Source organism: Echinops telfairi, unplaced genomic scaffold (genome assembly GCF_000313985.2).
Source record: "Echinops telfairi isolate 266 unplaced genomic scaffold, ASM31398v2 ScPeMD7_2;HRSCAF=8, whole genome shotgun sequence".
In the NCBI taxonomy this organism is placed as follows: domain Eukaryota; kingdom Metazoa; phylum Chordata; class Mammalia; order Afrosoricida; family Tenrecidae; genus Echinops; species Echinops telfairi.
The window spans coordinates 35,861,466-35,875,641 of record NW_022103898.1 but is presented as its reverse complement, the minus strand read 5'-3'; the positions used below and the strand labels follow the sequence as shown (position 1 = coordinate 35,875,641).

General features: G+C 43.3%; 1 protein-coding gene across 1 annotated transcript in view; it reads left to right on the top strand.

The window, feature by feature from the left end:
- PLEKHG7 (pleckstrin homology and RhoGEF domain containing G7) overlaps nt 1-14,176 on the top strand; it is a 52,766-nt gene that overhangs the window by 35,119 nt on the left and 3,471 nt on the right. Inside the window, exons 9-13 of the mRNA XM_004700397.2 lie at nt 2,377-2,551; nt 4,707-4,822; nt 5,171-5,264; nt 7,214-7,293; nt 9,755-9,908. Of these exons, the coding sequence (XP_004700454.2) occupies nt 2,377-2,551; nt 4,707-4,822; nt 5,171-5,264; nt 7,214-7,293; nt 9,755-9,908 (619 nt within the window). The remainder of the gene's footprint in view (nt 1-2,376; nt 2,552-4,706; nt 4,823-5,170; nt 5,265-7,213; nt 7,294-9,754; nt 9,909-14,176) is intronic.

Sequence of the window (14,176 nt, the reverse complement as noted above, 5' to 3'; positions counted from 1 at the left end):
TGCAAATTGAGGCACAGAACAAGCAAGGCAGCCACTGGTCGGATGATCAAAGAGTGAGAGACAGGAAAGGCGAGGCTCCCCGAGCCATTTATCACTCCGCCCTTCAATTAATCCCACTTGTGTTTATCGGCCCGGCTGGCACAATAAACTATCTCACCTCATTTCTCAGGGGTTGGACCAAATTAGGCAACTTGCTGAAATATACAGTTGTTAAGAAGCAGAAACAAGACCCATCTATAACCAAGATTCATTCTGCTGTTAAGCTCTGCTATAAACAATGTTATTGCAGAAAAAGAAGTGTTTAAAAAAGAAGAATGCTACATGCTAAAATGGGTTATGAAATGAGAAGAACTACCCTCCATGCTATTTCGGCTGGGTTCAGCGAATAGATATACTTTACCCAGTACACCTGCATGGAGGTAGACTTATTCTTGCGATTCCAGAGACAGAATGATGCAAAGAAAAGGACTGAGACTTTTGTAGCACACCATTTAGTGCGCTCAACTAATAATCACCAAGAATAATGGAGGTTGAGTATTTGACACATGTCAGGCACTGTTCTAATCAGTTTATGTGGATTATCTCTTCTAAACCTTTCCCCAACCCTATGGTCTACATTTCAGAGATGAGGGTTAGAGAGGATAGGTACATTTCAAAAAACACTGGTATATTCCGGCCAAATGGAACATTCCTGCCAAGACCGATTCTTAAGGAGAACATTTTTTTTCTGGGCCTCTTCATTCCCGTAAACACATATTAGGGTTCTGACTCAAAACAGCCCTATGTACAACAGAACAAAACGTGGCCGGCTCCTGCTCCCTCCTACCAATTGTTCTTTCGTTTGAGCTCATCTTGGCAGCCACTGTGCTAATCCATCTTATGAAGGACCTTCTTCTTTTTCCTGGACCCTATACTTTACCAAGCCTGTTGTCTTCCTCCAGGGACTGGTCTCTCCTATAAGCATGTCCAAATGAGATGAGATGATGTCTTGCCATCCTTGCTTCTAAGGAACATCCTGGCTGTATTTCTTCCAAGACAGATTTGTTGGTTCTTTTGACAGTTCATAGTACTTTCAATAGTTTTCACCAGTACCATAAATCAAATGCATCAATTCCTCTTCAGTCTTACTTATGCATGCAGTGTCCCACTTTCACATGCATATGAGACAACTAAAAAAATCATGGCTTGGATCAGGCTTGTCTTAGTCCTCAAAGTAATAGCCTTGCTTTTCAACATTTTAATGAGGCTGTGTGCAGCAGGTTTATGCAATGCAATACATCGTTTGACCTCTGGAATGAGCATTGATTGTGGATCTAGGCAAGAAGAAATCCTGGGTAATTTCAAACTCCTCTCCATTTATCATGATGCTACTTATTGGTCCAGTTGTGAGGATTTTGGTCTTCCTTGCATTGAGTTTCAATCCATATGGAAAGGCTGCAATCTTTGATCTTCATCAGCAAGTGCTTCAAGTCCTCCTCACTTTCAGCAAGCAAGGGTGTGTCATCTGCATATCGCAGGTTGTTAATAAGCCTTCCTCCAATCCTGATGCTACGTTCTTCTTCATATAATCCAGGCTCTCTGATTATTTGCTCAGCATACAGATTGAAAAGTATGCTAAAAGGTACAACCCTGATACACACCTTTCCTGATTTTAAACCATGCAGAATGCCTTTGTCCTGTTAACACGCCTGCCTCCTGATATATGGACACAATGGAGTGTTCTGGAATTCCCATCCTTCTCAATGCTATCGAGTTTTTTTTATGGTACACACAGTTGAATGTCTTTGCATTTATGTTTTAGGAAGACACAATTCAAACCATAACATATTTGCAAATCTTTGGAGTAACCAGAGACGCATCTCTTCATGTGTTATGTGTTGCCTGCATAAAAGCTGAGACCTTTCATATAAAACAAACACAGAAAATATTCACATGCTTACCTGTGCTTCTCAAACAACATTTATGAAAATTGAAGCTATAACCCATAACAATACTAATTGAAAAACCCCCATAACTCTGTTTTCATCCATTTCCCCTTTCCACTCCATCAGACTGATCAATGTAGACTCTTCAACTTCTGCTTTCATGTGTAACCATCACCCGACCCTTCCCAACAAAGGAGCGATGTGGTAGAAAACCTGTTGAGCTATTCACTATAAATTAGCCAGCAAGCCTGTGCTTAACCTGCCATCCTGAGTAACCCAACACTCAATTAATGTCAATTCAAAGTCTTGCTCCTGACTAATAAATTCTCCTATCACACTGATGGGTAGATCATATGGATACTGAGAAGAACCTCTCAGGGGTTCTCCTGCCCAAGCTTCTGTGTGCCTGATGAGAGGCCAACTGCCAATGACCTGCTTTTGCCTCTGCCAGTGGTGTGAACAGAACGAACAGTGCAGAAGACTTCACCTGCCTGAGCTCCTTGTGGCGCCGCTGCACAGGCTGACTCGATATCCCTTGTTGCTGAAGAACATCTGGAAAAGAAGTATTGACTCGACTGAGAAAATCCTGATCTACACCATCAAGGAAAAGGTGGAAACATCAATCCGTAAGTCCCTGAGATCAGTGACCCAGAGCTCCAATGGTCACTTGATCAAAGGTGGGCGGCTGGACAATGTGGTTTCTGGGCACCATCTCCCTTCCATACTGGAAGGTAATTCCATGGACTTTAAGGTCATAACTGGCTCTTGGAAAGTGCATTTGAGCTTGAGTTCATTATCTATCTATCAAACACTCTCCAAACAACGGGGTCCAGTCAGATCCTGGAGAATTGCTGTAAGAATTCTAACACCAGGTTTACAACAGGACATGACTCTCTCCAAGGGTTTCAGAAGTGAGTTCAGACAGGAAAAGTTCTACTTCCCAGGTAATTGAAGGCACTTTGTTTACCACATTCATGACGAGCCCACACACAAAGCAAGGGTAATGAGCACCATAAGACCATCAAGAGAAGTTGCCATTCATCATTTTGTTTAGGTTTCTAAAATCCAACGTCAATGTAAAAGAAATTCCAATCTCCAGAACTGAAGTTTGAAAATAAGAATTGGGCATACCCTCTGATGACTTAAGTTCACTGTGGAGGCTTTGTATAATTGAAATTCAAGCCCCAAAGTCTGTCGTTTGTGCCCTTTAACCAAGATTTCCTTGAAGGCATCAAAAGAGAATAAGTGCAATTAACCACCACAGCTTATTTTTTTTTCGGACTTTTGTAAGTACAAAAGTAAAAGTGACCATGCATCTTTGTCCTCAAGTTCTAAAGTGACCAAGGAATTAAGATTAAGCTTATCAACTGAAAAGGACAAAAAAAAAAAATCAATGAAAAGTATGCTTTTAAAAATCACGTTGAGGGATAAATAATTTTAAAATAACCTCTGCTCTGGAAATTTCTTAATAAAAGAGTCTTATTGTTGAGGGAAGAGATGGATGTGGCCTTCCTTTAAGTCTGACACAAAGGTAATGAATTCTCAAGAGCTTCACTAACAACATGATTCTATAGGTGTGTAAACCCTCTCAATGGGTCAGTCCTGGTGGTTTGGGTGGGTTATGGTTTGGGTGGTTGCTAACCACAAGGTCAGCAGATCAAAGCCATCAGCCACTCTGTGGGAGAAAGAGCAGCTTTCCACTCCCATAAAGCTACAGTCTCGAAAACCCACAGAGCAATTCCACCCAGTCCTATTGGGTTCCTGTGAGTTTGGATTGACTCAAAGGCAGTGTGTGAGTGAGTAAGTGAGTGAGTGAGTGAGTGAACTCTCTCTGTATTAAAATTTCATTTCATCAGGCTAATATTGGAAAATTAATGCAAACCTGAGTGAGTGAGTTAGTGAGTGAGTGAGTGAACTCTCTGTTTTAAAACTTCATTTCATCAGGCTAATATTGGAAAATTAATGCAAACCTGAGTGAGTGAGTGAGTGATTGAGTGAGTGTGTTAGTGAGTGTGTGAGTGAGTGAGTGTGTGAGTGGGTGAGTGAGTGAACTCTCTCTGTTTTAAAATTTCATTTCATCAGGCTAATGTTGGAAAATTAATGCAAACCTACCAAAACTTAAAAAAGAAATCATCAAGTTGATTATAATTCATAGCAACTCTGGAGGGCTGAGTAGAACTGCCCTTTCCTGTTTCCCAGTCTGTATTGATGATGGAAGCAGGTAGCCTCATCTTTCTCCCCTGGAGCAGCTGGTGGGTTTGAACCACTGACCTGGTGGTTAGCAGCTCATCATATAATCCACTTTCCGGCTAGGACTTCTATAGAGACCTACAAAAAGTAAAAATGAATTATTACTAAAAAGAAATGATCATCATCATTATGAAGGAAATGTCTGCTTTAGAATTAAGACCAAAAGATAGGGTTGTCTTTATTAGCCCACTATTTTTCCCTCTGCTAATCCAGTAGTATTTTTTCTTTTTTTCCATGTAGGCTGTGAGGTAGAGGAAATAAGGGAAAAGTACAAAGGGCTTTGTTGGTACTATTGAATTAAAAATGCACAATACATTTCCAACTCACTGAATTAAATTAGTTAAGCCTCATTCTTCTCTGCAAAAGGCTAATTTCAAATTAGTGAGTTGTCTTAGATGTTTAAACAGCAAGTAACATAAATGAACCTAAGATACAGTTTGGCTTCACTGGCAGTCAATGTCTCTAAATGATCACTGTGGAAATTTATGCGGCAATGTCACTTGCATATAAAACATATGTCTTGTCTTTCAGGAGACCTTGAAGGAAAAGTGAAGTGGCTTGACAATTTCCAAAAACTTAGACACCTACAAGAGATTATCGTGTGGCCTCCGCTTTGGGATAGAGATAAAAGGTTTTTCATTCCAGAGGTACAAAAGGATCTGTTGGGACTTAGGTCCTTTCCCAGAGTCTTGGCTTTCAGGTGAAAATACAGTAGTCCTCAAGAGTTCCCAGCTGTCCACTTGAACAATCAGTCTAGTTTGCTAAGGCAGAAATAGAGCTCGGACCCACCTGGCATTGTGGGGGAGGGGGGAGGTCATCACACTATTCTCGGGGTCTCCCTCTGGGAGTTCCTTCCTTGCTATCAGGGCTGCCCAGTCAGACACTTCCAAACATCCTGAGCTTCCTAGACAGAGTCCCTTGTCCCGACTCCTTAGCCATGTTCTCTTCCCGTCACTAATGACATCTCCGTTCTCTTCTCTCCATTGTTTGCCAAGTGCCTGAAACACATTTTCAAAGAACACATGGCAGAGAACATCTTGTCACCCACCAGCAGACACCTTCTCTACGAGGGGAAATTAACTCTTGCAGGTAAACCGCTCCTTCCTTAAGGTACTTACACGGTCACTTGCCTCTGGCCTGGCAGCTGGTTCAGTGGTTCCTCGCTGAAGGGGTCGGAGGAACTGTGCTTGCCTCTGTCCGAAGTGGGAGGAGAAGTACTGCAGAGAGCACCTCCTCAAGTTATATCACCTGCAGCTAAACGCAGCCTTCCCAGCCTAACCGTTTCTCTCTGTCAGGTGAGGCTAGCAATAGCTATCGCATAGGACCACGGTCAAATGAACTAGCATATGCAAGGGGCTTGGCATCAAGTCTAGAATACAGTCAGCACCGAATCCATGTTAGCTGTGATCATCATTAACATCATCATTTCCCATTTCCACTGAGCCAGAAAATCAACTATTATGTGTTTATTAAGAACCTAGCATGCACCACACCATATTTTACTAGATAGATATATTAGGAGATATAAAACTAATGGGGGAGATAAAATTGTTGGGGAGGGAGGAAAATGAGGAGCTGATATCAAGGGCTCAAGCAGAAAGCAAATGTTTTGAGAATGATGAGGGCAACAAATGTACAAATGTGCTTGACACAATGGATGCTATGTATGGATTGTGATACAAAGTTGTACGAGCCCCCAATAAAATGATTTTAAAAAATTGTTGGGGAAATGAAAAACAAACTTTACGCACTGCCCTAATGGCAAGAGTTACCATGGCGAGGCTGTGTTAGCTGCTGTTGAGTTGGCTCTTGACTCCTGGTGACCGTGTGCACCAGAGGGAAACCTGCTGCCCAGGCCTGCATCCTCCCCATGTGCTGGCGGTCAGATTGCCATGCTCCACTGGGTTTGTAGGGACCAATTGTTCAGCAGTATTCACCAGGAAGCTTCACTGAAACCTACTCTGCATCATAACAATATGCATGACAAATGGGAAGTGGCTGTGCATGAGGTGAACTGGCTGGGAACTGAACATGGGCTTCGTGCATGTTGTTAGATGCTCAGCAGTTGGTTCCAACTCCTAGCGACAGAACGAAACACTGCCCTGTCCTGCACCACCCTCCCGATTGCTCTGATGTTTGAGCACCACCACTGGCCCTGAGAGCTGCAACCGGAGTTCACACGAGAGCGTCTGCGAGGATGAAGCAGGATCACGCGAGAAAGCTCCATGCAGGGGATGGACATGGAGATGGGCTGTGAGGCGGAGAAAGGGTTGGGACCCTGGAAGGACAGGGAGACGACAGCCCAGAGGAAGAGGAGAGCAAAAGGACAGCGTGGAGGCACAAGCCCCTGGAGAAGGGGCTGCAACGTTAGCAAGCACCTGCTCCACCTTACCTTCAAATTCCAAGTAAAGACAGATCTAGGAGCAGACCTGGTTTATCAACCGGGCACTGCCTGTAGTTTGACCAACAAAAAGCCTTTTCTCTTGTAACGAGCACCATTTCCAATGACCATCCAGATGGGTCCAATGGCCAAAATGCTGTGAGTTATGTATTTCTCCATGGCTTAGTCAAAACCATAACCAATAACCATCCAAGATCCACACGAAGTGCATCACAAATAGCAGTACAGTGACTTTAAAGTTGAAAGCTGATACTCAAATCAAGTCTGTGTTTTAAGAAGAGAGAAACTCAACATTAACCCAATTGGCTGAGGCAGAGACTGGCGATCTTGGAGCTCCCAGCCGGAACAGCATTCCCCAGCCTGCTTTGTTTCAAGGCAGCGGTTCTCCGCCTTCCTCATGCCGTGACCCTTTCATACAGTTGCCCATGCTGTGGTGAACCCCCAACCATAAAATTATTTTCGTTACTACTTCATAACTGTAATTTTGCTACTGTTACGAATCCCTGTGAAAGGGTGGTTCGACCCCAAAAGGGGTTGCGACCCACATGTTGAGAACTGCTGTTTTAAGGGATTCTTTGACAAAAGCAAAACCTTGTGCTATTTCAAGCACCATTTTCCTTTTCCTTTCTTTCCTCAGAAAGCACAAGATTCCTAGACGTTTACCTGTTTCTCTTTGATGACTTCCTCTTAGTTACAAAAACTAAGAGAAACAAAAAGGTAAAATGCTGCACAGCGCTTTTTAATACGATTGAACTATTAAATTGCATGTGTGAATTATATGCCGAAAAACTATTTTTCAAATGTAGAAAATGAATGGGCTTTTAAAAAGTAAAATGCTGTTTCTAAATAATAAATTGTACTTAAAATAGAAACGCTTCTGATACACCAGATTGGATTCTCCCTCTAAAAATTGGAGACATTATGAAATATTAACTTTTGAAATGAGATAGCTGTGAGACCAAATGATATCCCTCAAAGAATTCTAAGGATTTGGGCATTTCAGACAGACTTAGCATGTAATACTGAGAATCCATAGGACTTTATGGCTGACTGGCCTAAGCAAAGAGATCCACACTCACTGTGCACGTCGGAGTTTTCCTCTTCCAAATCGGCTCCCAAACTGTCTTCCGCCATGTGCCAAGAGGTGATGGCTCCCTCTCCTTCTGATTAGAAAGCTCCCATCGTTCCTGAGCTTTGACCTAAGGAACGGGGATGAGATGGGGGCCTGCGCTTTTCAGGGTCCAGTTATCTAAGAACTAGTGAAGGCAGACACTGGATTCGTTGGTCTCACAGACAAAGGGAGACGGGGAAGACTTTACATGCTATCAAGTTGCCCCGCCTCCTTACAGCCCCATCCCAAACAGAACCTAGCTCTGTGCCATATTCCCCAGCTGCCTTCAGGCGGTTATGACCCACAGGGTTTTTTCATTGACTGAATTTGGAACTACATCACAAGGCCTGTCTTCCTACTCTGTCTGAAAGCTCTGCTGAAACCTGCTTGGCATCGTAGCAACACACAAGCCTCCACCGACCAATGGCTAGGTAATGGGTGGCTGCACCTGAGGGGCATTTGCCAGGAGTCAAACCAGCCTTCTGTGTAGAAGACAAGAATCTACCCGTGAACCATCACTGCCCCCTAGCTTAGAACTAGAGCCATAGTATCTCTTCTAAGACTAGGGAATTTTAAAATATATAGTATTTCTTTCCTGTGAATTGGGTGCAGGTTTACAGAGCAGATCATCAGTTTTACATTCAACAATTCATGCACAATTTGTTTAAACTCATTCCCTGCAATACTGTCAATGCAGAGAATAGGAATTGTTGTACAGTATTTAATTGTTAGTGGTTAGCATCATTATTGTTGTTATTGCTCTTTTTATTGCTCATTAAGTCACTGGTCATGGTTTACCCAAGACAACCTGTCTACTCTCCTGTTGACAATCTGTTCCTTGGTAGTACAGGTGAGTAGGGCCAGAAAGGCAGGCTCCTCCCAGGTGCTCAGCAAACTGCGCTAACGGACACACCGAAGTCTAGTGTCAGTTCATTGCACTTACCTTTCTACTGCATACAGGTGGTGGTACAATCAGGAAACTAGATCTCTATATCTTTTCATAAGCTAGGTTTCTAAATGACGTGGTGGGAGCTAGGGGCCACTGAGTCAGTTCCAATTCAGAGCATGTTACTTAATTGCACTATGTCTAGGATCTTTAAGCAAGAACATAGAGAGCCATGTATCAGCTCCGGAGGCTGATCTGCAGTTGGAGAGAAAGTAGGAGAAAGCGGAGGGCCATCATCTCAGAATCCTGTGGCTGCTTTCAGCGACCCTGACAGCAAGTCAGAACAAGCCACATTCTGAAAAATCTCTATCTGGATGCTTGACACTGTAACAATCTACCCGTATTTCAAACAATGATACAAATCAGAGAGCAAGAGTTAAGGACAGTCTGCATAAACCATCTTGTAAGGAACCTTTTGCTTTTATAGGCTTCACAATTTGACTCCCACACACAGGAATGTTATCAGTTTTGGATTTGCTCATTACCATTTTGTGATACATACACACACGCGTGCACACACCATGTATACTCGTGTATAGCCGTGTTTTTCAGCACATTTTTAATGCAGTTTTGTGGTAAAATTAGGCGCCTCAGCTGATATTCAGGTCAGCTTATATGCGAGTATATACGGTGTGTATGTATGTGTGTGTATAATGTAATATAATGTAAATCATAATATTTTACACCCTGACTCCCAAATTCAGCATCTCATAGATTCAAAACCATTTCAATGATACACAAATTCTAGAGCATGAACTCTCTTTAGAGTTCTACATTTGCTTCCACACATGCAGTTGGCCAAAATGAGGCTTCCTTGCCTCACCCACAAAGCTCAATACTAATGAGTGTTTCAGACTGTGGATGAAGCTGGTTCCATGGGGTGACAAGGAATTAAATGGTTCCCAACTATGAATGTCAACTATTCTTCATTAATTAGACTTGGAGATGAGAAGCACTGTGCTTTAAGTCACTGTGTTTGGGGGACATGTCTCTCAAGACCCAAGAATAGTAAGCTACACTTCTTAATTGTCTCTACAGTCTGTTCCCTTAAATATTCATTTTCCATATGTACTCCAGTATTTATTGTCTACTGACTGCATTATTTTCTTCTTGAATTTCAGAAATTTGGAGGATTAGACCCTGGCTTAATGTGTCCTTCACTTACTCCTGACCTACAAACAGTAATAAAAGAAGGTGGTTCGTGCACAGTCCTCGATCAACCCATCCCACTAGATAGATTGGTACTCAAAAATATCGATCCTCTTCACGTGTCAGGTATGTGTGCAGCTTCATCTTCTGGTTCATCTATATGACAGCACAGGGTTTTATATTTGGCTTTTAAGTAACAGCACATGAATCCCATTTACATCTTCATAAAACACAGTCCACTTCGTGACTCAATTTCATGCACTCTGAATTCGTGATTGAGAGCAGTGTGCTGGGATGACCCGGTGTGCACTGGCTAGCTGGATGGCTTTGGACAAGGTACTTAATTGTGCTCAACCACACTCCTCTACAGACAATAGTATCTGTGTCAGTGGGTTCCTGTGAGACTTGGGTCAAATATGATAGCTATAACTATCATGATTATAGTACCGTTACTAGGACGATTGCTGTTGTCAAGGTGCTGGTAAACCATGGCATGTGATGCAAATATAAGATACTCTGTCATACTTGCTCTATGGAAATATAGCACACTTCATCTATAAACAGCTATCTACGAGTGTGTATATGGGCACACACACCACACAGGTCGTCTTGAGTGTCTCCCAGCTCTCGGAGCCACGGAGACACAGAGATGAACGAGAATCCGGGTTTGGGGAGCTCGAGGAGCTCCTCTCAGAACAATGGAAAATCAGGAAAGCCTTTGAGAAAGCTCCTTCCAACACCACCTGGATGGTGGCGGCTGTGCACAGGAAGAAGCAGTGACCAGTTGAGGTCAGGCAGGAGTGGACAGGACAAGAGGGAGCACTGACCACGCTCCCTCCATGACTAGCATCAACCAGACCCTCTGTCGTGGAGCCCATCCCAATGCACAGCAACCCTGTGGGGCCGGGCAGAACTGAGCGCCAGGGCTTTGCAGCTGGAATTTCAGCGTCAGACGCAGACTGCCCCATCTTTCTCTCCTGGAGCGGCTGGTGCTGGTTAGTTCAAACTACCCACCTGCTGGTTAGTAACCCAATGCTTAGCCCATAGCACCATGACTCCCTAAGACTGGCTTCGGATCTGCTTTATGCAGAGAAAGACACCATTACAGAGTAACAAAATGAACACATAAATGAGTAACAGCAAATGCTTATATAGTTGTGCTACCAAAGTGTTATATATTAAATCCCTTACATCTATTAACACATAAGGGTTCCCTTGAGGGGAAGTCTGAATCCAGAAATAGAGCTTTCTGCCTCTCACGGCTACTCTTTCTGCTTCTAGTATGAATTGCCGACATATGACACTGGCATGCTTCAGGCTTGTGTTTGATTTGGCTGGTACAAAGCCTGCTCTAAAAGGAGTCTTTGTGGTGTATGGGGGAAAGGGCCAGCCCCCCACCACTAATCACGGGTTCCATAGGCATTAATTGCACGGTTAATATATATATATAAATTATAGCAAAGTCATAAAGAGCATGAGATAAAAGATTGAAATAATGGAGTCAGACAGTTTTCATGGTAGCATGCTCACCTCATCCCTGCTTGGTTGTCCACATGGAGAGAGGGGGAGGGGAAGGAGGACAAGGGGAAAGGGAACAGGGGAGAGAGTATGGGAGAGGAGAGGAGAGGGGGAACCAATGAGAAGTCAAGAGGGGAGCCCGAGAGAGCTCTTTATTGCTAACACAGGCCTATATACCTTTAGGGTGGGGGGTGCAAGTCCACTAACTACAGGTAAAGACACACGTCACAGGAAGGGGTTGCACTATAGGTAATACAGCAATGAGAGGGGGGGTCAATCTAGGGATATACATGCAATAGGAAGAGGAGGGATTGGGGGTATACATGGGACAAGAAGGGCGGATCCTAGATTTAGGATAGCAAGCTAACTTTGGATGTCATTGAGCCGGTTTGATCTGGTCTCTGGATCTCCATAGAAACCATTATCAGTAGGGTGTAAACCCCACCTACAGGAACCAAATTGATGACTGCAAGCCTTTAGGAAGAGGTATCCCACTGTCCTTAACAGCAGGGAGCAGGCCTTATCTGTGGTGGGACTAGACAGTAGTCTGGCAGCTGACTGCCTTCAGGGAAGTAACTTGACCATTATCTACCATTAGCTGCAAGCAGTGTCCTATTTGGGGGAGACGACTTAGGAGAAATCTTTCTGTTTTCCACAGTGGTGCTGTCTGGTAGCCATTGGACTGCTAACCGAAGAGTGAGTAGTTCAGGCCCAACAGCTGGTCCCTGGGAGAAAGATGAAGCTGTTTGTGCTCACAAAGATTTTCAGCCTCTAGGACACTAAGCCTCATAATTAGCTAGATGGCAGTAGGTTTGGGTGTGATCATGGTCCACACAAGCCAAAGTTTGCACAAGCCAGAGGTCAGGAGCAAGCCTAAAAGGGAAGCTTTAGGGGAGCAAACCCTTGGCCCGATGAGTGCCCTGGACTTCAGCGTGACGCGCATCCTTCCTCAGTCATCAGACATCTGTGTGGACTGACAGAGATTAAGTACCAGGTCCAGAAACCAGTGCTTGTTGTCCAGGAATCAGTACTTGGGCCCAGACGTCAGTAGGTGGGAACCAGAAATACAATGCCTTTTGGTTTGCTTAAGGAGCCCTGCTGGCATAGTGGGCTCCTAACCGCAAGGTCAGCAGTTCAAAGCTATCAGGTGCTCCATGGCTAAGATGAGGCTCTCTGCTCTCATACTAATGCATAGCCTTGGAATTCTAGGCTGCTCTATGAATTGGCGATGAGTCGAAATTTACTCCATGGCAGTTGAGGTTTTTTGGTTAATTTTTTTCCTGGAGAAAATGACCATGGTGGAAGGATTCCATAGTAAGCATTTATTCCTTCGGTAGTGGGTGTGATGATTCTGGAATGGGAACTAAACAGGAGGGAAGGAAGGTACCACAACCCCTGATCATCAAGTCAATGCCTACTTAGAGTGAGCCTATGGATGGAGTAGAACTGTCCCTGTGAGTCTCTAAGATTGTAGAAAGAGATTGTAGCAAACCCTTTTTCTCCTGTGGAGGGGCTGGTTTAAAATCACTGACTTCGCCATCAGCATCTCAACTCAAAACCACAGTGCCACCAGACCTTCTCCTTCAAACCCCATGTGGAAGAGCTACGGACTCTTGGATGGAAAGCCCTGCCAGGTTTAAGAATTAATCAATATGGGAAAGCTGCGATCACTGGGAAGTCCTGCTGGTAGAGTGGGTTTCACATTGTCAGTGGTTCAAAACCACGGCTGCCCTATAAGACAAAGATAAGGCTTTCTATTCCTATGAAAATTTTAGTCTCAAAAATCCCCAAGCTCAGTTTGGCCTGGTCCTATAGGGTCCTTATGAGTCAGGATCAGCTCAGTGGTTTTGAGTATGGTGTCTTATGTCTGGGTTTGGTATTTGACGTGAGATTATCTTGGAAGGTATGTACCACTTGATTTTTTTTTAAGTGGAAATCAAAGTTTTTAAAACTATACTTCCGCCTCCCCTGTTCTTTTGTTTTATTATTATTTCCTGATTTATGCCACATTTTTTGTTGTTGTTCTTGAATTACTCTGCTGTATTATTTTGACTGTTCAAGTACAATGCAGGGGACATAAATTGAACTTTGGAGCAATAAAAACCTGGTTTCAAATTCTGACCATGCCATTTATATACTCTGTGACTTGTGACAAATTAGTCTAGATCTGTTTTTCCTCATTTATAAAGTAGAAAAATGGCTGATTTATAAAATGTTGCTATGTAATTAAATGACAAAAAATGGGGCAGGCGGGGGCACAGTGCCTGATATGTCATAAATGCTTCATAAATCTTGTCATTTATCATAATATCAGGAGGGAAGATGTTACCCTGCCCTATGAGTATTGCTACAAAGTTATATAAATCTCTATGAACCAAATAAATCTGAATGTAAACCTGTTTCTTGATATATCCTCCATCCACTTCTATATATTTCCAAAGGAAGTATTTCTCTAATGTTTAGCCAAAGAGTCCTGTATATTTCTATTCATATCACATTCAAATGGCAGTCTTGGCATACTCTGGCGGCTCAAATCATGTTCCTTTTAAATGTTCTTTGAGTCTGGGGAACAAAAAGACGTCCAAAGGGGTAAGAGCAGGTAAGAGTAGGGTGGATGGGATAAGGCCTTCAAATGAAACTCTCTTACGACAGCTCTTGCTGCTCCCAAAAGTGAGCAGATGCATTTTCATGATGAAAAAACTGGTCCACGAGGGAAGGGGGAGCGGGGAGGGGAAAAAAATGAGGAGCTGATTCCAAGAGCCCAAGTGGAAAGCAAATGTTTTGAGACTGATGAGGGCAACGAATGTACAAATGTCCTTGACACAATGGATGGATGGATGGATTGTGATAAGAGTTGTATGAGCCCCCAATAAAAT